At 30.2% G+C, this 22793-nt stretch overlaps 4 protein-coding genes across 10 annotated transcripts; 1 reads left to right on the top strand and 3 right to left on the bottom strand.

Annotated features, from left to right (window-relative positions):
- Positions 1 to 281: 281 nt before the first annotated feature.
- LOC130678207 (calcium uptake protein 1 homolog, mitochondrial) lies at positions 282 to 5854 on the bottom strand. Of its 3 annotated transcripts, none has more exons than XM_057485281.1 (9): positions 5595 to 5854; positions 5104 to 5382; positions 4386 to 4539; positions 3630 to 3792; positions 3339 to 3376; positions 3160 to 3274; positions 1733 to 2010; positions 1322 to 1664; positions 282 to 569 (listed from the first exon to the last, which is right to left on the bottom strand). In XM_057485281.1, the coding sequence occupies exons 2-9, from the start codon at positions 5361 to 5363 to the stop codon at positions 421 to 423; spliced, it is 1500 nt and encodes a 499-aa protein (XP_057341264.1). In that variant the 5' UTR covers positions 5364 to 5382; positions 5595 to 5854; the 3' UTR covers positions 282 to 420. The 3 variants fall into 3 exon arrangements, with proteins under 3 accessions (XP_057341264.1, XP_057341266.1, XP_057341265.1); XM_057485283.1 differs by lacking the exon at positions 3630 to 3792 and adding an exon at positions 4113 to 4203 and having other exon boundaries at positions 5595 to 5852; XM_057485282.1 differs by lacking the exon at positions 3630 to 3792 and adding an exon at positions 4044 to 4203 and having other exon boundaries at positions 5595 to 5851.
- A 1584-nt stretch (positions 5855 to 7438) lies between these two features.
- LOC130678206 (nuclear nucleic acid-binding protein C1D) lies at positions 7439 to 8664 on the bottom strand. Its single transcript, XM_057485280.1, has 2 exons — positions 8158 to 8664; positions 7439 to 7737 (listed from the first exon to the last, which is right to left on the bottom strand). Exons 1-2 carry the CDS (start codon positions 8369 to 8371, stop codon positions 7502 to 7504), a joined length of 450 nt encoding a protein of 149 aa, XP_057341263.1. The 5' UTR covers positions 8372 to 8664; the 3' UTR covers positions 7439 to 7501.
- Positions 8665 to 8857: 193 nt separating this feature from the next.
- On the top strand, positions 8858 to 12550 carry LOC130678204 (syntaxin-5). The gene is made up of 6 exons (XM_057485279.1): positions 8858 to 9015; positions 9212 to 9614; positions 10488 to 10738; positions 11283 to 11471; positions 11808 to 11929; positions 12217 to 12550. The coding sequence occupies exons 2-6, from the start codon at positions 9227 to 9229 to the stop codon at positions 12374 to 12376; spliced, it is 1110 nt and encodes a 369-aa protein (XP_057341262.1). The 5' UTR covers positions 8858 to 9015; positions 9212 to 9226; the 3' UTR covers positions 12377 to 12550.
- On the bottom strand, positions 12501 to 21592 carry LOC130678203 (transport and Golgi organization protein 1). 5 transcript variants are annotated; one of them, XM_057485278.1, is made up of 17 exons: positions 21332 to 21592; positions 21114 to 21247; positions 18576 to 21039; positions 17983 to 18189; positions 17852 to 17922; positions 17655 to 17780; positions 17480 to 17596; positions 17330 to 17407; positions 17036 to 17260; positions 16953 to 16973; positions 16676 to 16843; positions 15586 to 15808; positions 15273 to 15501; positions 15107 to 15203; positions 14921 to 15044; positions 13806 to 13918; positions 12501 to 13605 (listed from the first exon to the last, which is right to left on the bottom strand). In XM_057485278.1, exons 1-16 carry the CDS (start codon positions 21513 to 21515, stop codon positions 13809 to 13811), a joined length of 4578 nt encoding a protein of 1525 aa, XP_057341261.1. In that variant the 5' UTR covers positions 21516 to 21592; the 3' UTR covers positions 12501 to 13605; positions 13806 to 13808. The 5 variants fall into 5 exon arrangements, with proteins under 5 accessions (XP_057341261.1, XP_057341259.1, XP_057341260.1 ...); XM_057485276.1 differs by lacking the exon at positions 12501 to 13605 and adding an exon at positions 14452 to 14733 and having other exon boundaries at positions 13756 to 14352; positions 21332 to 21591; XM_057485277.1 differs by lacking the exon at positions 12501 to 13605 and having other exon boundaries at positions 13756 to 13918.
- Between the last annotated feature and the right edge of the window lie 1201 nt (positions 21593 to 22793).

Raw genomic sequence — 22793 nt, 5'->3', positions numbered from 1 at the left:
ATTTAATTGACGTAATAAATAATTATTTAATTACTTTTCGTCTTACGTAGCGAACCAGCCTGCACACTTGTCAAAATATTAACGTACGCGGGAATAGATAATAAAAATAATAAATTCATTATTAAATTACCAAGTGACGTTTATCTTAAAATCAATTCAATTGATACTAAGAGCTAAATGTTTGTCATATATTTATATATTTGCTCAATTAAACTTTCTGTTACGCTCAAACAATCAAACTTTCACTAAAGAAAGTAAATAAAGTAAAAAAATAAATCCACTTTTTTTATTTCTATTGTAATTTATATTTATTTAAGACAGTTAAATATTAATACGAATATCACACGTTGAGATATATACAGAAAACAGTAATAAATGTATTAGTAATTAATTTATAGATAAATAAATAAATAATTAAATTTATTTATCAAATGAGTAACTATTCTTAGCGCATTTCATCATAGACTGCATTAATTTTACAAATCCAGTGTCCTTGGGTTTTTCTAAGCCTCTCAATACACGATTTTTCATCACTGCTACAAACTCGCGGTTACTTAACTGCCCATCCACTAAAAAAAAAACAAGAAATTTATGGATATAAATTTAATTGCATTCTTAGACAATACCCCAGCTCCACATTTTTTAAAAAAATTCAGTGAACTAGAACTGGAACTTTCATAACCGTATTAAAATTTTATTAATTAATTAAAGAATTAATTGAAAAAAAGACAAATTTAAATTTTGCCCAGATGTAGATTTTAAAAAAAATTACTCAGTTGATATTAATTGGAAATTAAAAGAAATTTAAGTAAAATATTCATGTCAATATTTTACATAATTTCAAATTTTAAATTTTTTTCGCTAAAATTTACTGTCCAAATTTCATTTGACTCCTAATTGATAACAACTGCAAGTAATTTTTTTATCAAATCTGTATCTGGCCAAAATTATGAAGTTAGCAGACAATTAGTAATTTTCGAATTTTTTTTTTCTTTAGAGAAATTACAAAAAACTAAAAACTAAAAAAATACAGATGTAGAAAATTTAAAAAACTATGGGTGCAATTTTTTCAAATATTTTTTTTTTTATTATTTATCGTCTAAAAAAAAATCAAAAAATTATTAGACATCTGCTAACTTCAGTATCATGCAAAATTGTCCTGTATCAATTAAGGTTTTAATGTTTTTTTAATTAATTAGAAAAATTAAAATCCAGTTGACAGTTGGAAGTGATCAAATATTTTTTAAAAGTGGAAGGGGGGCTGCCTAAGAATTTTCTTAATGAAATAATTAATTGATAAATCGATAGAAAGATTGCTTACAATTTTCATCAAAAATAGTATAGACAACTTGAATAACATGATCACTCAACTCAACGTGTGCTACAGTACGCGCGACATGTTTCAAAGTCGCTTGATCTATTGACGCACCGGCGATATGATAAAATGTCAAGGCCGTGTCAACGTCATTGATGTTATTTAAAAAGTGGAAAAATTTCAAGTAGTCTTCTTTGTTAACTCCCTGTGGATTATCTTTGAATTGTTTTTTGACTCTCTTAATCATTTTGATTCTTTTATTTTCCGGATAACCCGCGTAAGCTAACAGTAGTTCAGTGAAATCCGTCTCCGTGATGTTGCCATTGGCATCAGGATTCCGGCGCTCAAACTGAAATCAATTAAATAAATTTAAACTGATGTCTAAATGAAAAAAATGAATCACGTAATGAAATTTACCTCAAGACTCAAAATTTCTTTTTGCAATTGTTCCTGAAAGTCGAGAAACTTTTCAATAGTCAATTTCTGATCCATGTTAGATCCGAAAAAGTATGTTGTCAATGCAGAATTCACGCCTTTGAAAGTATTTCCAGTGTTGGCATGATCGCGGTGACGATTTCCGATACTCGTTTGCTGTCTTATCAGAGTCGCGACTTTGCTGAACTCGTCAGAGTCAACGTCTCCGTCGCCATTGAAGTCGAACATACGAAATGCGATTTCGAAATGTCTTCTAGATGCTATAATTTATTAATTATTAATTATCGCCGATATCTTGCCGTGTTTCAATTTCACTCACAACAGCTGCGGCTGCCCAATTTCAAAACACAGTAACTGACAAAAATAAAATTTTCGAAATATGCATCGAATCATGTTCACTAGACTCCACTGGAACTAAAAATACTAAGAAGTCGATTTTTTAAAATTTGTGAGTTACTGTGTTTTGAAATTGGGCAGCCGATCTCATACTCAAGGAAGTAGCTACAACTCTACTCAGTTATATTTTTACTCAGCTTCAACTCTACTCACATCGCGTTACTGATGTCATAAGGGTGTATCCCGAAAAAAATACCCTTGAAAAGCTATAAGGGCGTATAACAAAATTTTCCGGGAATCGACGTAGTTATGCCTGAAACGGGCAGAAATGCAAAAAACAATTTTGGTATGCCCTTATGGTACCCAAGGTACCTACCGGGAGCCATAAGGGCGTACCAAAAAAAAAATTTTTCGGGAAACGTATTTTTACTTTAAATGCATAGAAATGATGAAAAAATTTTTATGGATAATTTTAAATTTTGAAGTTAATAAAGAATTATTTGAGACAATCATTTGTTAAAACTCGTTTTAAAAATCAAAAAACCTACTTTTATTCAAAATGATCACTCTCAATCACAAATAAAATGATCAAAGTTAATTTCAAATTAAAAAAAAAATTTTTCATAATTTCTATGCATTTCAATTTAAAATACGTTGTTTCCCAAAAAAAAAATTTTTTTTGTACGCCCTTGTGGGTACCCTGGGTGCCATAAGGGCATACCAAATTTTTTTTTGCATTTCTTCCCGTTTCAGGCATAACTCCGTCGATTCCCGAAAAAAATTTATTGGTACGCCCTTATGGCATTTGTAACGCGACATATTTTAGCCTATCGATAAAATATCAATTCTTTGTGAGTAGAGTAGTAGCTGAGTAAAGTTGTCACTGAGTCTATTTGAACTCGAGTAAAGATATAAGTGAGTAGAGTTAAACCTGAATAAAAAAAACTGTGAGAAGGTTGAGGCTGAGTAAAATTGTTTTCCCTTGAGTAGAAATGTTGTGAGTAGAATTGCAACACTGCCGATACCTCAATAGCTCATTGAATTCAAAAATATCAATGATCTTAAATACTTACTTGAAAGAACAGTCAGTAAAAAAATGTAATCTGAAAAACTTATTAACCCAGCGCTACCAAGTTTGTAGAAGATACTATTTTCATCTAATTCTAATTCCAATTTATTATGGACGTTCTAAAAAAAATTAATCAACGTCAATTATTAAATAATTAATTTTATTAATTAATAACTCATTTACCTTCGGGTCAAACCGCTTGTATTGATCTAATCCCAAACCTAAAACAAAATTTATTTTTATTTATTTATTTATGAAAAGTAAAAAAGTACCAAGACAATAATCCAGACAAAAATATAAATTTTTTTTTACAATCGATATTTTTATTTGTAATTTCGCTTGGTACTAAAAAAATAAATGCACAATTAAAAAATGAATAAATAATCAAAATGGGAGGGGAGAATAAATAAATGAATGTAAATAAAAAGCAAAAAAGCATGAGACGAAAATAAACTGGGGAAGATAAAAAATTACCGTCAGGTTGTTTAACACCAGGAGTCATTGCTCTCAAGAAGTCATCGGGCGTCATAAAAACCTCATGATGAGTGTCATTAATATAGGCTTGAAGAGTTGCAAAGTAACGAAATACTTTGTCGGGAGTTGAGTAATGACGTATACGATTTTCGTATTCAATAATCTTGATATTTAAGTCGCGGTCCAATTTGTTAGTCGCATGCAAATATAAAGTACTAGCAATTAATTTAGGGTAAAAAAAAAATTACTCTAGCCCAGGCACCCACACAAATTGGCACGCAGTAAAATACTTGTAAGGTATAAAAAATTATTGCAATTAGGATCAGATGGTTAGTTAAAGATTTCAAGTTTCAGGTAATTGCCGATAGATTTTATTTTAATAAACGTGTTAGCGTTTTTTATTTATTATTTTACCGTCTGGTTGTTGCATGCCAGGTGTAATGGCTCTTAAAAAATCGTCGGGTGTCATGTAGATATCAGTACCTTCCAAACTCGTAATCTTTACTGTCGCAAAATAACGAAATATTTTATCTGGTGTTGAATATGCTCGCATTCTATTTTCGTACTCTATTATCTGAAAAATAAATTCTCAACTCTCTTAATAAATTTACCATTTTTTTCATAAATTAAATACGATAATTAATTAATTACCAGCGTTTATTTACAATTTATTAGTGATTGTTAATTAATTAAAAATATATTGAGTAGAGTTAAATAACAAAAAAAATAATGAGATTCAAAAAAAGTAAAAATTACCTTGCGATCGCGGAATCCTATTTTTTGTTTCTTCTTCTTCTTCTTGGGCTCTGACTCCGATTGCTCGACGGATGTATTATTTTTGTCTTCGTTTTCTTCCATCAACATTTCGGCGGCATCGACTGTGATTGATTTTTTAATATTCTTGAAGAGTCTTAAATTTAAATATTTGTGATATTAATTTTTGAAAATATGGTCTTTGAAAATTCAAATTTTTATTGTGTGCCAGGGAATGAAACAAAACGATTTCAGACGATAATGAGGTCGATTGTAATTTAAGTTCCATGACAACTGATCCCAGACAAGTAATCACACGATAATTGATCCCACAGACAACTGATCCCACTGATAAATACATAAAATAATTAATTATTAATTAATTACTATGACATGCGTAATAAAAATTCACTGTAGCAAATATAAAAAATTAAATCATGTAATTAATTGTTGATAAAAATCAATTGTTGATGGGATCAGATGTCGGTGGGATCAATTGGTAGGGATCACTTGTGGTATAAAATTGTTGGGATCAGTTGACGGCACACCTGTAATTTAAATTAAACTTTCAGTCGTAAATAATTTGATAGATTTGAATATTTTTTTGTATTGACGGCGGGAGCTTTAACTCTGGACAAAAAAATTAAATAAATTTTAAATCTTAAAAAGTATTGGTCTGAAATCGATTTGCTAGAGTGACTAAACAGGCATCAAAACTCACTGCTTCCAGTTGATAAAAAATCCAGTCAACGAGAATAAAAGAATTCCCAGGAAAATTGTTCTGGCTTTAGATAAATCTCGGTTGATACCATGACCGAAATTTTTGAACTCCCGGACTGGAATCACTTGTTCCCGACGAATATTATTATTACTGTTATTCTTATTATTGAATTTATTGGGATAATTGTAACGCGATCTTGCAAATTGAGTGCAAAATATATTTTTGCTGATTACCAGGTACCGACTTTGTATGGACATCATTTTTATTTTTTTATTAAACCTGAGAAATAAATAAATTATGACAGGAGTCATCAGACATTTCATCATTTTTTTATTTACACATAAATCAATTTAATATCAATTTTAGTGTCGACATTTTTTTTTAAATAATCAGCAATTTGTTCGCAAGAATAAAAAAATCAAAAAATGTCAGGTGTCATATTGAACTAAACAAATAATTTAGTTCATTAATGAAAATTTAAAAATACTCACGACAAAATTAATTATAGAAATTTTTGTTTTCCAAACTGTGGCGTGAAATTTACGATCAAGAAATCTTGGTAGCAGTAAATTATTTTATTGACTGATAAATTCTATTGATTTAAAACTTTTTTTAAACTTGTCGCCAAATTTTTTGGCATGTTCCTACTGGTGCTTGTCATGGGGGACTACGTGCTCTTACGCACTTACTGTTACGTTCTTTCCTTTCTTTATTGTTCCAGAAAAACTCCAATCCAATTCATGCAACTCCAAGTCTTTCAACTTAAACAAAAAAAAATATCATATGTTCTCTTTTCTTGATGTTTGATAAGACTTCGCAACTACAGCCATCTTTTAAAGAAACATAAAAATAATTTTACTTACTCGTTAGACTCAAAAATTTCTCATGATACTGAAGTTAGCAGACGTCTAATAATTTTTGGATTTTATTTTAGAGAGTAAATTATAAGAAAAAAAAAATTTGAAAAAATTGCACCTGTAGTTTTTTAAATTCTCTACATGTGCATATTTTTATTTTTATTTTTTTTTCTGATTGATTTGTTAAAAAAAAAATCCGAAAATTTTTAATTATCTGCTAACTTCAGGATCATAAATTTCTTTACCAATAAATATTTTTTATCACTATCTTACAAGTATCGATAATAAAAATTTCGGGTGTACTTCAAAATTATGATCCTGAAGTTGACAGACAATTCAAAATTTTCTGATTTTTTTTTGCACTGAATCAATAAAAAAAAAAACTGAACTAAAAATATGCTCATGTAGGAAATCAAAAAAAGTATAGGTGGCATTTTTGAAATTTTTTATTTTTATAATTTGTCGCTTTTAAAAAAAATCCTTAAATTATTCGACGTTGGCTAACTAAATGCACCCGTATTAATTATTCTTATTACTTGCGCGGTAAATTTAAATATTTGAAAAATAAATTATTAGAAATTGGAGAAAACTAAAAATCGTAGGTCAAAATAAAATGGCAGCAGAATATGATAGAAAATTTCGATCCTGAAGTTAGCAGACAATTAAAAATTTTTGAATTTTTTTTTTTAAGCAATTAAATTTGAAGAAAAAAAAAACTAAAAATATGCACATGTAGAAAATTAAAAAAACTATAAGTGCAATTTTTTTTTTTCAAGTTTATCATTTTTAAAAAAATTCAAAATTTATTTGACGTCAGCCAATTTCAGCATCATTAAAAAATTATGTAAAAAATTAAAAAAAAACACGCAAGTGTTTGAACGAACCTTCGTGAGGAAGTAATATGCAGAAGGGTTCCTCCTGAACACTTAACGACACCACAAACACTTTGCACAATTTGAATTTTACAAACACTGCCTCTTTTAATTAAACTATAATAACGAACAATAAATTTTATGGACAATTCTGCGAATTAACTGCAATACTGTATTTTAATTTAATCGAAAAAAATTTGCTGTCACTATTAAATTTTTATTAAAGAAAAATTACAATCGAATAGACGAGTATGAATGTAGCAGACATCAGACAAATTAAAAATTATAAATAAATAGGGTAAATAATTTAAAAAATAATATTTATAAAAAATGCACTTATTAATTTTTATATTTAAAAAATGCGCATTTTTTAAAAATTTTATTTTATTAATTATTTACTCGATTTATTTATAATTTTAAATTTGTGATGTCTGCTACATTCACACTCATTCGAATGGAACAAATTTTTAGTGACAGCTGACGTTCAGTTTTTGAAAAATTAATTATTATAAATTTAATAGTAATTCCAGGTGATTATTCAAATAATTAAAATTATAATCAAGTTTACATAATGTAGTAATTAAATACTTTATTAAATGTAATTATCAACAAATCATAGTATCATACATATAGTAAATATTAAATGTAAAAAAAGTCTACAAGTAAATTTTAAGACACAACTTCAAAATCATCGTCATCAAGGTCATCTTGTGTAGGTGCAGATTCATCAATACCAATATCATTATTATTAGGTGTCCATAAACTACTTCTGATAAATCTTTTGGCAGCATCAACATCAATACGAGGTCCTGGTGTTTTAGAATTAAATAATTCTTGCGCTCTTCCCATAACTTTTTTCAATCTGTCATTTTCATTTCTTATTTCGTGAACTCCTGGCTCAGCACCTAAAAAAATTTATCAATAAAAAATTACACCATGTAGGTAGTCCACTTATTTATAAAAAAAATATGAATTCCTGGTATCAAAAAATCTCATTCAGATTTAAAATCCGAATGAAATTTTATGATGACAGTGAAGTTGGCAGACATCAGAAAATTTTTAAAATTTTAAAATAAAATTTTTTAAACAAAAAAATTAAAAAATGGGCTTGTAGAAAATTCTAAAATCAGTACATGCATTTTTTTTTATCATATCAATTTAATTGTTTAATTTTTTTATATGTAATTCAAAAACTGTCTTATGTCTGCTACATTTACACTCATAATTTTATGGGAAAATAATTTAAATTTTAAAAATGACAAGTGTCTAATTCAGTTCACTAGGATTCATATCAACTAGGACTTGAATGAAATAAAAAAACAAACCTTGTACTCTCAAGTGCATCCAAAACAAACTATTCAAATTAAATGACATCAGTGTATTATATTTTATTTTTTCTTCGGTTGTCAATTTTTCATACAAAGTTGGATCCTCCGTCATCTTTAAAACTTTCTCAATATTAACAATAGCTTCATTAAAATTTTTCAATTGTCTAATGATGTTAACATCATTAGCAAACTCTTTGAAACTGTCCTCCATTTCCAAAATTAACCTCAGTTTCAAATTTCACTTAAAGCCCGCGAATTTTTTTTTCAAATCTTCTATTCTATCAATTCTTCTTTTGTTTAATTTTAATAAAAACAATTATTTTTATTTAAATTAACGATTGACAGTAAACAATTATTACCAAACTTGATGTCCTATCTCCAACCTCAAACTTTCAACGTGATTTCATTTCAGCTGATACTCTGCAAATTAGAAACAGAAAAACAGAATCAGACAAGACATCTAGTGCTGCCACAAACTTTAGGGCCAGTTTTTCAAACCGAGTTTATTTTTAATCCGAGTTTAATTATCATTGCTGGTATATCTATATATTATTAATATACTAGCAATATTAATTAAAACCCGGATAAAAATAAACTCGGTTTGAAAAACTGGCCCTTCGTGACAACCATCGCAATTATTTATCACCACAGTCATTAAATTTTTAATTTAAATGCCGACTATTTGAAAAAATCGTGGCGCCATCAATGCCAATAAATAGGAACTAAAAAAATAAGATGGAGTTGAGAGAGAACTGTCATCATGGAGAGTTAGCGAGCTGACATCAGCAGCTGTTATCATATCAAGTTTGACCCAAATACCAGACATTTCATTCCAACAACTGATGTCTCTTACAAGTAATTCGACAGCATTTTTAATAACAAATTATTATAAGCACATAAACATAAATGTATAAATTTTAATCCAGATAAATATCAACGTCTAACCTAATGACGATGATGATGTGTCACTTTCCAATAGCAATCAAAATCTTTTTAATTGATAATACGCAGTACGTTATTTTTTAATCTAATTCCTACGATTGACTTGTAGGTTACTGAGCATGAAATGTCAGCACGAAGGAGACGAGTTACTGGAGACCTAGACGATGCTCCATTGACATCATCTACCGATCAACGTAAATTTGGTGGGACATTTTACGGGCAGGTATCAGGAAATGGGAAGACAGAGAACTGGCAAATAGACAGTGACAATAAAGAGAATTCAAATTCAAATTCAAATTATAATTATATTCCAATCATGACGTCCCGTGACAGGAGCAATGAGTTTGCGAATGCCATCAAGACGATGCAGGGCAGAACCATGACGAGAACGTCTGCCAGGAGTCCGTCTCAGGGCAAACATTTTCAGAGCTACTCCCAGTTTATGATGATCGCCAAAAATATTGGAAAAAATATCGCCAGCACTTATGCCAAACTAGAGAAACTCGCAATACGTAAGTGGGGAAGTCTGATTAAACAATTAAATTCGACCGAATTAAAAATTTTAATTCTGTTGTATTCTGTCGAATTTTGCAAAACAGAATTAAACTGAATTGAAAATTTGAATTTGAATTAAACAGAATAAAAACGATTTAAAAATTTCAAATTCGTTTTAGTTCAGTTTAATTCGGATTCAGAACCAGAAATCGGAGAATTATTTATGATACTGAAGTTAGCCGACGTCTCATAATTTTTGGATTTTTTGAAAAACGACAAATTATAAAAAAAAAAATATTTAAAAAAAAATGCACTTCTAGGCTTTTTAATTTTCTACATGTGCATTTTTTCAGTTTTTTTTCTTCTTCAAATTTGATCATTCAAATTGAAATCCTAAAATTTTTAATTGTCTGCTAACTTCAGGATCATGAATTATTTTCGAATTAATCAGAATAAAACCGAATAGAATTATTTAAATTCGTTTTAATTTGGACAAATTCTGGTTTTCCTGCCGAATTAAACAGAATTCATTTTTAAGTTAGGTACCGAATTAACAGAATTTATCTGAATTAAACAGATTTAAAAATTGAATTCTGTTTAATTCGATCGAATTCTGTTGTTTAATCAGGGAATTTAATTACGATCCTAAAGTTAGCAGATAATTATAAATTTTTTGATTTTTTTTTAACAGTGAAATTTGAAGAAAAAAAAAAATAAAAATATGCACATATAGAAAATTGAAAAGACTACAAGTGCAATTTTTTTCAATTTTTTTTTTTTATAATTTACCGTCTAAAAGAAAATCCAAAAGTTATTAGACGTCGGCTAACTTTAGTATCATAATTTAATTTACTTTTTTTGTTAAATTAACGAGGTAATTTTCGCTGCAGTGGCAAAGAAAAAGTCGATTTTCGATGACAGACAGTTGGAAATAGACGAGCTGACAAATATCATCAAGACAGACTTGAGTAGTTTGAATAAACAAATCGGACAGCTCCAGGAACTGAGCAAGCAGCAGAGAGAATCGTCATCTAAGAGTCATCACATAGCATCACATTCTTCATCAGTGGTCGTTACACTCCAGTCAAAGCTTGCTAATATGTCTAATCACTTTAAGAATGTACTTGAAGTACGATCTGAAGTATGTATCATAAATTATCAATTATCAATTAACTGTAAAACTTTTTTTTAGATGAATGTGAATGTAGCAGACATCAGAAAAATTTAAAATTACAAATAAACGGAGTAAATAATTAAAAAAAAAATATTTATAAAAAATGCACTTAATTTCAAAATTTTTTATATGCGAATTTTTTATAAATTTTATTTCATTTATTATTTACTCTGTTTATTAATAATTTAAAATTTCTCTAATGTCTGCTACATTGACACTCATATTTTAGTACTAATGGATTAAATAATTAATTTTAATGTAAGTGAAGATCAGAACGTTTATCGCGCAACGAAAATGAAAAAAATTCATGTAATTTGTCTGCTTAAGAGGTGGTTCCAGAAGTTGGGGTTGGCCGAAGATTTTCGGCTGACATACCAGCATTTATATGCGCAAAATTTCTAAAATCTAGTTATTCAGTAGATTTTTTACTTTCCAATTTTTTTTTTTTTTCGTTGTGCAGAAAACGTTCCAATCTTCAGGTACACTAATTTTATTGGTAATTAATTTTTAGAATATGAGAGAAGAGCAAAATAGAAGACAGCAATTTACCCAAGGCCGTGTAAATACAAAGTTACCATTAACTGGTGGACATCAGAGCTCACTGCTCCTTGAAGAACAGGATAATAGAAGCAATACTGTCAGTGTAAATATTGAACCTATGGGTCAAATGATGATGCAACAAGCAATGAGAGATGATACGGTTTGTTTTTATTTTATAATTCATAAAAATAGTATGACGCTCAAGTTAGCCGACGTCTAATAATTTTTTTATTTTTTTAAAAGCGATGAATTAAAAACAAAAACTAAATTTCCGAAAATCAGACTGAAACCAATAACTTCCTTTTTTTAAATTTCAAATTACTATAGCGGGAAATTTAAAAATACGAAAATTATTAATTGTCTGTGGACTTCCGAATCAAATAACAGTCTAATGATTTTCTTAATTAGTTTATTGATTTTAATTATGAAATTTTGTCGACATCTGCGGGTTGATGAAATAATTGATTTGATAAACAGACGGTAAATTATGTTCTAGGATTCCTATGTGATGTCTAGAGCAGAAACTATGCAGAATATTGAGTCAACAATCGTTGAACTCGGCGGAATATTTCAGCAACTGGCTCACATGGTCAAAGAACAAGAAGAGATGGTCGAAAGGTATTGAAAGTTTTTAATCTACCTGAAGATCGGAACGTTTTTCGCGCAACGAAAATTAAAAGTTTATATAATTTGACTGCTTAAGAAGTAGTCGGGGGTGGCCTGAAATTTTCGGCTGACATACTAGCGCATGTACGAAACATTTCAAAACTCTGGATCCAGTAGATTTCTTATTTTTCATTTTGATTTTGATTTTCGTTTCACGAAAAACGTTCCGAACTTCAGGTACATAGTTTTTGTCAATAATGTCTACTGTAATAAATAAACTAATTAATGCATTAATTCAGGATAGACACCAACATCGAGGACACGGAATTAAATGTTGAGGCCGCTCACACCGAGATCCTCAAATACTTTCAATCGGTCACCAACAATCGTTGGCTAATGATTAAGATATTCGGAGTGCTTGTATTTTTCTTTATATTTTTCGTTATTTTCTTGGCATAGTTATTGTTTTCTTTTTTTTTTACAAGCACTGCCACTAGATAAATTTAAAAATTATTAAAAATATCGTTAAAGATTTTCGATTTAAATGTAAATTAATTAATTAATTAATTATAATTCATATAAATATTGTATAAATATACATTTATTGCATTCCTTATACCGAGAAAAATTTTTCTAAAATACATAATTACAAAATTGAATTATTTTTTTTTATTTGTATAACAATAACAAATAATATATATTATTATTATTTTATCATACACAAATTATCATCAACAATCGGTCATTTATTTATTAAAATCAATTTTAGTATTTTTATTATCACCTGCCTTGAAACCACGAGCTCAATAAAGTTTTTATTTAGTGAATTTAATTAATTAATTTTAAACTGAGGTAATTTACCGGGTTTCAAATAATCAGTTTTTTTTTTATTGGGCAGAAAAATGAGCTGTCGTGTCCTACTTCAGACTAAATTTCAATGCAGGTAATTATAAAATAGTATATTGTGTGACTAGTGATGAAATACGATTTCAAATCAGGACATTGAAGTTAACCGACGTCTAATAATTTTTTTATTTTTTTCAAAACGATAAATTATAAAAAAAAAATAAATCAAATAATTGCTACAGTTTGAAATTTTTTTTGTAATTAATTTGCAGAAAAAAAATTCAAAAATTTTTAATTGTCTGCTGGCTTCAGAATCCTTTAAATTTTGTGATGGCAGCACTCGCCTTCGGCTCCAGTCCACAAACTTAATCTGAAATCGTCTCGTTTCATCTCTCGTCACACAATAAAATATTTTTCTTCATCGTGCTAAGAAAAAATTTAGACAATTATATAAATTAACAATAAAATAATATTTTATGAGCGTGAATTTGCCTGACAATTCAAATTTTTTAAACTTTGAATAAATAAAATTTAAGAAAAGAATGAAAACTAAAAAATGCGTACTCGGATAATTGATAAATTAGAACGCGCATTTTTTAAATTTCGTTACTTAAATTTATTCAAAATTTATACTGTTTCATATCCGCTACATTCACACTCAATATTTTTGCATTTACGGAAGGTGCCGAGCACCTGAAATTGATATATAATTTCTTACAAAGATTTTTATTTATTTTTAATGTCTTAACTATCTACTGGAATTATTACAATGACAATTACAATTAAAAAATATTTATGGTATCCATTATGTTGCACCCAGACTATGCAGCATTTAAAGGAACCTACAGCAAATATAAAATAATTAAATATTTTATACAACGAAAACAAGTACATAATTTACAAACCAATTACAAATTTACCCACTAAATTACACCTTTGATTAAATTACCAACTTCTTTAATAAATTAACACTACATACATTTATTCTAAAAATAAAGATAAAGATAAAGATAAACAATCAAGATATCAATTATTTATTAACCTGCTACTCATTTAAATTCTCGTTGTCAATAATAGTGTGAATAGCATGGGAGTTGTTATTATGTCCCTCCATAGTACTCCAAAACTGCCTGACTTTAGAAAAACGTTTGCGTCCTTGTCGTGCGGCAGAGATAAAGTAAAAAAATAACCAGAAAAAGTAAACGCCATGTGAAGATAATTAATTAATTAATTAAGATATAATTGCGTATATATTATTTTTATAAATAATTTTTTTATTATCAAAGGAAAATCGTAGAAATATTTAGTCTCTTATCATGAGTACTTGTCACGATGCTGATCAAAGCTTGACTGGCGTTTATCGTTACTCAAATTTTTGTTATTTAATTCGCGGTGGTCACGTTGAAAGGGATGAAAACTCCCGACATTATTATTACGAGGTGGCATTTTGTCGTCGTTCCAAGACGGACTTGGCAGGGGAACTCCTGGTCCTGGTGGCGGCAACATCGAAGGCAGAGGTACCGGCGGTATTCGATCACTGGAAAAGGAAACCGGCGGTGGCGGTGGCGGCTGAGTGGGACGATAGTGACCTGGAGGTAGAGAATGAGAAGAATGAGGATGATGAGGTAATGGAAGACCGGGTGATATTGGTGGTGATGGCGGCGAGGAACCTGAATGGTTGAACCTACTGTTACTGGTGTTGGGTGGCAAAGGTGGACCTGGTGGCAGAGGCCCTGGTGGCATTGGCGGAGGTGAGGATAGACGGCCACCGAGTGGCGGCGGTCGTTGCCCTACGTCATATCCTGGCAGCATGGGCATTGTGTGCATAAACGGTGGCAAAGGTGGCGGTCCGTGTAAGTAAGGAGGCGGCGGAATACTCGATGGACCCCCAAACATTATCGGCGAGCTTGATGACTCGGCTCCTAAGAATAATTGCGGTGACGTCGCCGTCTCCCCGTTTGTTTCCATCCCTGTTTGAGAATTATCTTTAGTAATCTGCTTTGTATTTCATCTTTATACGTACCGGTTACTTTTTTTTTAAATAAATAAATTAAGGAACGAAACGTTCAACAGGTCATGCATTAATCAGTAATTTAAAATAAATTGCAAATTTACAAACTGAAAATCTTTTAAATACAAAAATATATTTATACTTACGATGTGTTTTTATGTCGGAATCAGTGTCACTGAAGTTCTTCTCTAAGAGCGTTAGTCTGTTACGCAGCTGTCCAGCTTCGGCTTTTGATTCTTCAAGACGACGTTCATTTTGACGCGCGCGTACCTAAGATTGATATTAATAAATAAATTTATCATAAATTATCGCTCTATAAATAAAATACCAACCCAGTTTTCATGAGATTTAGCCTCTAAATCCGCAATTTGCTTTTTATATTCTTTTTCCTGATCCAATATCTCACGTTTTAGTGCCTCTATTTGTTGTCTAAAAAAAATTAAATATAAAAATTTCTGTTGCAGTTAAAGTTAAAATTATTGATAGAAAAATATTAACTTGTAATTTTGAATTTCGCTCTGCATCATCTGTAATTTCTCAACACCAATTGAGACTTCTCCCTGCTGCTGCAACCACATCGACTCTTCTTTCTGCCGCTCGGCTTCTTTCTCATTAAAGAATTTACTGAGTACTTCCAAACGAGTTTCAGCCTCAGCTTTTTCCTTCATCGCAACTTTGCATTGCTCGCTTAATGACACAACTTCTTCGTTAATTATCTTCACATGCTCTACGTACAAAAAATATTTTAGATTACTCTACCGCCTTCTTCACCACAATAATTAGCAACAATTAATTTAAATAAATGACTTACCTTCAAGTAACTGATGAGCGCCTTCTACATCACTCAATTTAGCTTTCAATTCATCTCTTTCTTCTTTCAACAAATCAGCTTCTGCTTTAATCCGCGATATGTCTGACAATTTTGAAAGATCGATGTTACCAGTGTTAGATTGTTTTACCACTTGCAGTAAATCTTTTAATTCCACTTCTTTTCTTTTTAATTTTTTATGAAGGGCCACTTTTTCTGCTGATACCTGTCAATTAAACGATAATTAATTAATTAATTGATATAAATTGTAACTAAGGACAAGATTTTTGCCTTAATTTTGAAATGAATGGTTCTAATGTTTGATGTTACGGCGAAAATATTGGTTTTATCATAAAAGTTTTCAAACAAAAGTTGTTGGAAATTTAATTTTACAAAAAAAATCTATCGTACGATTTTTTGATACGACCAATATTTTCACCGTGATTCCAAAATTAAGATTCATAATGAGTGATTCAAATTTCTGTTAATTACGAAAATCTTAATTTTGAAATTACGGCTTTCTTATGGGTCCTAAGAAAAAATTATAAGAGACATTTTTTTTATAAAATTAAATTTTGAACAACTTTTATTTGAAAAATTTTTTGATACGACCAATATTTTCACCGTGATTCCAAAATTAAGATTCATAATGCGTGATTCAAATTTGTGTTAATTACGAAAATCTTAATTTTGAAATTACGGCTTTCTTATTGGTCCTAAGAAAAAATTATAAGAGACATTTTTTTTATAAAATTAAATTTTGAACAACTTTTATTTGAAAAATTTTTTTATACGATCAATATTTGCACCGTGATTCCAAAATTAAGATTCATAATGAGTAATTCAAATTTCTGTTAATTACGAAAATCTTAATTTTAAAATTACGGCTTTCTTATTGGTCCTAAGAACAAATTATAAGAGACATTTTTTTTATAAAATTAAATTTTGAACAACTTTTATTTGAAAAATTTTTTGATACGACCAATACTTCCGCCGTAATATCAAAAATTTGACAGCATTAATAATTAATTGTTATTTTTAAATCAAAGTAAAAATCCTGGCTCTAATTATAACATAAAAAAATATCACTTACATCAGATAATTTTTTTTCAATTTCTTTCATTTTATTCGTCATCTTTTCTTCAATCATATTCTTAATTTCAGTTACTTCCTGCAATTGTCCACTCACTCGAGTAAAATCAACCTCCACTTGCTCATATTTTTTAGCCATACCGGCAACCTCAATAATCAGAGACTCATTCTATGATAAATAAATATTTTACTAGTCAATAAATAAATTACCAAATTTCTCAAATAAATAAATACATAAATAAATAAATGTATAAAGAAATAAAAAGTCTATTAGTCACCTCCGCTTTATCAAATTCATGCTGCGGCGAGAAATGTTAAAATAAATATACATAATTATTCAAATTAAAAAAAAAAAATTTACCTCTTGAGTTTTAAGCAAAAGCGCGTTTTTCAAAGACTCATTGAGAGTCTGCTGAGTATTCAAACGAGTCTGCAAATCTTCGATGGATTTAGTCAGCGGATTTTCTTGGCTATTTGAAGCGAGTACTTCTCTTAACATTCGTTCTAATTCTAGGCCAGCTTCTGTTGCGCTTTCTAAATCTTTTTCTAAAGTTGATATTTGCATCTCCAACTCCATCTTGGTGTTCTGTTTAATTTATTAATTAAAAATGATTTAATTAACAGTAAATTTTACTTTGTAAATTAAAATAATTACATTGGCTGCTTCTAATTCGGATTTTAGAGACGTAACCATTTCATTGGAACCAAATGACTCGTCTTCGATTGAACCCAGCTATTAATTTATTTTTATTATTATTATTATCATTCATTAAATTTATTGAATTAAAATAAATAATTAACTTACTCTAGTTTTAGTTGATTTTAATGAATCATCTAGGACTGAATTTTCTTTTGTGGATATCAATAATTCTTTTTCCAGTTTATTTATTTTAGCAATCAATTGTCCATCGCGTCTGGAATTCTGTAATTTTTGTAAAATTAGAAATTTTTATTTTTATTATTATAAATAATTAACTCACTTCGATGTAAAAGTATCCGAGGGAAAAGAGCAAAGTGGTAAAGGCCGTCAAAGCTAAATAGGATAAAGTTTCCCAGTAGTTTTGAGTTCCGAAGGAACTGAGTATCGAATATTCTTCGGCGGGATCCTGAACATAAAATTATTAATTAGAATAATAAACAGAAAAGAAATTAATGTTGACTGAGATAATGATAATACTTCTGAAGAAAGATTTTGATTTTCAAGTTGATCGCAATCTCCATCGACATGGCAAACATCTGAAGACATGTCTGTAATCGAAATTTCAAATTAAATATTTATTTTAAATAAATTAGTATATTTTTTAATACCTGGTTTCGAGTCTTCAATATTTGCCGTGTCTATTTCTTCTTCTTCGTCTTGTTCTTCCTCTGAATCAATTGAGGGATTCGTATATTCTGGAATATTTTGAATTTCTTCTGGTGGACTGGTGGTGGTTATCAATTCCTCGTAAACTTCCTTCGTAAATTCGATTTCTTCTGACTTATTTTCTACGGATTCTGTGATTTCAGCAGATTCTGTTGCAAATAAAAATTATTTGTGAATATTTTTTATTGAAAGTAACCCTGATAGCAAAACTTTATAGTCAGAGAGTTGGTGTCAATGCTGCGATCAAGTTGACGATAACTTCGGCCTTTATAACTTGACTTCAAGTTGACACCAACTTTCCCAGAAACTTGGCGGCAATCTACTGCCGGAACCTGTCATCAACTCTGTGAAAATTTAAGGCGACTAATAGAACGTCAACTTTTGCCGACTTTCTCAGCAAGTTGACGTCCAGTTGTCAACTTATGGAAGTGCCAATTTTAGCTCAGCTTGGCGACAAATTGCAGCAGTGGGTCATTAAAATTCTCAGCTTAACTATCAGGGAAAAGTAAAATAAAATAGATGTCTGACTACTCACGATCGGTGGGAGAGTGAATCTCAACATTCTCAACATTCAACAAATTTTCGCTTGACGGAAATCCATTGAAGCTCGAGGGCTGATCGACTGTTGATTCGGGGCTCGAGCCTGTAATTTCATCCTGTTTAGAGATGCCAGGCTGACCATTTAATTCTTGATGATCACTAAGATTTTCTGGGCTGTTAATATTTTCGACATGACTGTTCTCATTATTTTTATTATCGTTCGATGTAATATCACTATGGTGTCCCGGAGTTACTGGTTCATTAATTTTCTCTTCAGGAATCTCTGGCGTAAAAGTCGTGGTAGGAAATTCTTGAGTCATGGGAGAAACTTCTGATTCTACTAAATTTTCTTTATTTCCTGAAAAATTATTAGACTCTACTCTATTTTCTTGATTCTCAAAATTATTATTCCGCTCTTTATTTTCTTCATTTCCGGAATTATTGTGATTCATTTCTACCCGATTTTCTTGACTTCTTGGAAGATTATTTGATTCAACAATTTTTTCATTTCCGAGATTGTTATTTGTCTCTTTACTTTCTTCATTTCTAGAATGATTATTTATCTCTACCCGGTTTTCTTGATTCTTCGCAACAGTATTCGACTCTACTTTATTTTTTTCATTTCCAAAATTATTAATCATCTGTCTACTCTCTCCATTCCCAGAATTATTTGTCATCTCTACCCGGTTGTCTGGATTTCTTGAAAGATTATTCGAGTCTTGATTTGTTTCACTTCGGAAATTTTTATTCAAGTCTTTATTTTCTTCCTTTCTAGAGTCATTATTCATCTCCACCCGATTTTCTTCATTTCTTGGAACATTATTCAAGTCTAATTGATTTTTTTCCTTGATAAAATTATTATTTATCTCTTTATTTGCTTCAGTTCTAAAATTGCTGTTCATCTCTACCCGATTTTCTTGATTTTTCGGTCCATTATTTGATTCTACTTGATTGTTTTCCTTGATAAAATTATTATTCACTTCTTTATTTTCTTCATTTCTAGAATTATTATTCATCTCCACCCGATTTTCTTGATTTTTCGGTCCATTATTCGACTCTACTTGATTGTTCTCCTTTCTAAAATTATTATTTACTTCTTTATTTTCTTCATTTCTAGAATTATTATTCATCTCCACCCGATTTTCTTGATTTTTCGGTCCATTATTCGACTCTACTTGATTGTTCTCCTTTCTAAAATTATTATTTACTTCTTTATTTTCTTCATTTCTAGAATTATTATTCATCTCCACCCGATTTTCTTGATTTGCTGGAACATTATTCGGCTCTACTTTATTTTGTTCATTTCTCAATTGATTATTCAACTCTTTGCTTTCTTTATTTCCAGAATTTCCATTCATCTCTGCATTATTTTCCCGTTTCTCCACTTGAATATTTGCCTCCACCCGGTTTTCTTTATTTCCAAAAAAATTATTCAACTCCGTCCGACTGTTTCGAGCACCTGACTGATGTTCAGGTCCTACCGAAAGTCCTTGAGGGGTCGACGGAGCTTCAACATTATCCATTTTTTCAGTAACAGCTTGTTCTGCTGCAGAAACAGAACCAAAAGTCTTTGGTGCAACAGTCGGAGGTATTTCTTCCGGCACCGAGTCCGAAGACTCAGTAAAACTCTCAAACAAGGACGAAACTTTATTAAAAACTTGAGTTAAAGTATCCGCAGGTTCACTTTTCTTGTCCTCTCCATTCGTAGCTTCATCAGTAGACACTCCAACTTGTTCCCTACCACCATTTTTTTCCTCAACATGCTTTCGTTCAGCTCGTGGTTCATCAGTAGCTAAATCTTTGCTGATATTTTCCTGAGCTTTAGATTCTCCTGCTTTGTTGTCTCCATTATTATTCTCCATCCTGTTTCCATCTCTAGCATCTCCATTATTCTGAACCACAGGTTCTTTCTTTTCAAAATTTCCCGGGTTATTTTCCACATGCGGTCTATCGCCCCTCGTATTTAAATTATTCTCAACATTATCTGCTTTTTCTTCCCTATCATTCTGGTTGTCATTTATAATTTTCCCCTTCTCTTGGCCGCTTTCCCGCACCGCGGTCTCCAAAGTCAACCTGTCGTCCAAACCGACTTGCGTGGTCATCAAATTGGGATGAACTGTCAGTACAGGCTGTTCCTTATCCGCAGACTCAATAATTTTCGTAGCAAAGCTCTCAGCTGATCTGTCATCTTGGAAATTAAATGTCGTCCCATCAATAACTTCAAAAGACGGCGAGACTTTATCAATGACCGGCGACATTGACTCAGCAGAATCACGTATCTCTTGGTTAGGATTACTATTTATCACCGAGTCCTTAATCACATCTCCATTTCCTTGATGTCCTGATGATTTAACTTCCGGCAGAGATACTCCCGTAGGCACTTCATGTTCCAAATCTTTCTTAAGTATTTTTTTTTCTTTTATGAATTTCGTCGGAGCGTATCCTCTACGTCCATTAATCTATTGATTTAAAAATACATATAAAATATATATAAAACATAAATTAATTAAATTAAAGAAAATAAAGTAATTACTTGGACACCCCATAAATCTTGACGGGTACCAGCACTTTTACTGAATACTGTGACATCTTCATTGGGACCGAAGGATAAAATATCGGGGTCATTGGAGTTGTAGACCACCACCGTCTTGCCCAAGGAAATTGGCACTGAAATAAAAAATTGTTGAGTAAAAAAAAGAAATATTTAAATTTAAATTTTAACAGAGATTAAAGTACGGCTTCTTGCATTACCAGAGCACTCAGGGTCGTAGCACAGCCGTTTGTTTGATATTACAGACGTAGATGGAGATATTGCATGAAAAATAATTGTGATAAATAAAAATTTCGGCACTAATTTATATATTAATTTATTATTTATCATGTTGTTATTTTTTTTACGACTAGTTTTCACTACAGTTATGTTGCTACACCACATTGTTCCACATCACTATCTTCTGGAGCTAGAGGTCTGTCTCAGTCTTACTTGTCTGCTCACCAACACCAGCACCAATACAAGCACTCGCTTGTCGTGTCAACTAGGATGTACGGTTAAAGATCGATTCTGTGAAGAATCGATCTATTCATTTGAGCGATTCGACTATTTGAATATCGATTCTTTTCACGGAACAAGTGACGATTCGTCAAAGTTATAAAATGCCCGAAAAAAAAAAGGGAGAGATAACTTCAGTCAATAAACTAGAACTCTATAGTAAAATTAGTATGATCATAATGATACTGAAGTTAGTCGACGTCTAATAATTTTTGGATTTTTTGAAAAACGATAAATTATAAAAAAAAATATTTAAAAAAAATTGCACTTCTAGTCTTTTTAATTTTCTACATGTGCATTTTTTCAGTTTCTTTTTTTCTTCAAATTTGATCATTCAAATTGAAATCCTAAAATTTTTGTCTGCTAACTTCAGGATCATATTATCATAACTTCTTAACGTTCGAATTGAAACACAGTATTGCAGTTGAGTTGTGTAAAATTGTGCAGTGATTGTAAAATTTATTTAAATTGTGCAAGTGTCTATGGTGTAGTTAAGTGTCGAGTGCTAGTGTAAAGTGTTGCTGATGACCGATGCTGATAACTTCCTAGCTCCTGAGCAAAATCATCATGATCGAGAAGTTAGCAGACAATCAACAATTTTTGGATTTTTTTTTCACCAAATCAATTGCAAAAAAAAAAAAAAAAAAAAAAAAATGCACATGTAGAAAATAAAAAAATCTACAAGTGCAATTTTTCAAAATATTTTTTTTTTTATAATTTATCATTTTTTTTAAATTCCAAAAATTATTTGACGTTTGCTAACTTCAGTATCATAAATCATCTGGCATCATCTGGTGGGAAATAGCAGTCAAGTGACGTTTTTTAGCTGAAATACACTTAGAGCAATTTAAATTAAATCTCCAAGTGTATTAGCCCAAGTGGCCAGCTCAGCTTTTTGTTGGCTTTTAGTTATCTATTCCAAGTCAACTTTTTGCTATTTCTAAATGTTATCAAAATGGTAACAAAAAGTACTTTTGAAAAAGATAACTTTTAAAAGTTGTCTTAAAGTTAACATAAAAATGTTAACAAAATATAATATGAAAATGTTAGCAAAATGTTACCATAAAATGTAGTTATAAATGGTGACTTTTTAGAGATAAATAAAAGTTACCAATTTAATGTTGATAATTTATCATCGCTAAAATGTTACATATATGTTGACTT

Source organism: Microplitis mediator, chromosome 1 (assembly GCF_029852145.1).
Source record: "Microplitis mediator isolate UGA2020A chromosome 1, iyMicMedi2.1, whole genome shotgun sequence".
NCBI classification, from domain to species: Eukaryota; Metazoa; Arthropoda; class Insecta; order Hymenoptera; family Braconidae; genus Microplitis; species Microplitis mediator.
This window is presented reverse-complemented; position numbering and strand designations above follow the sequence as displayed.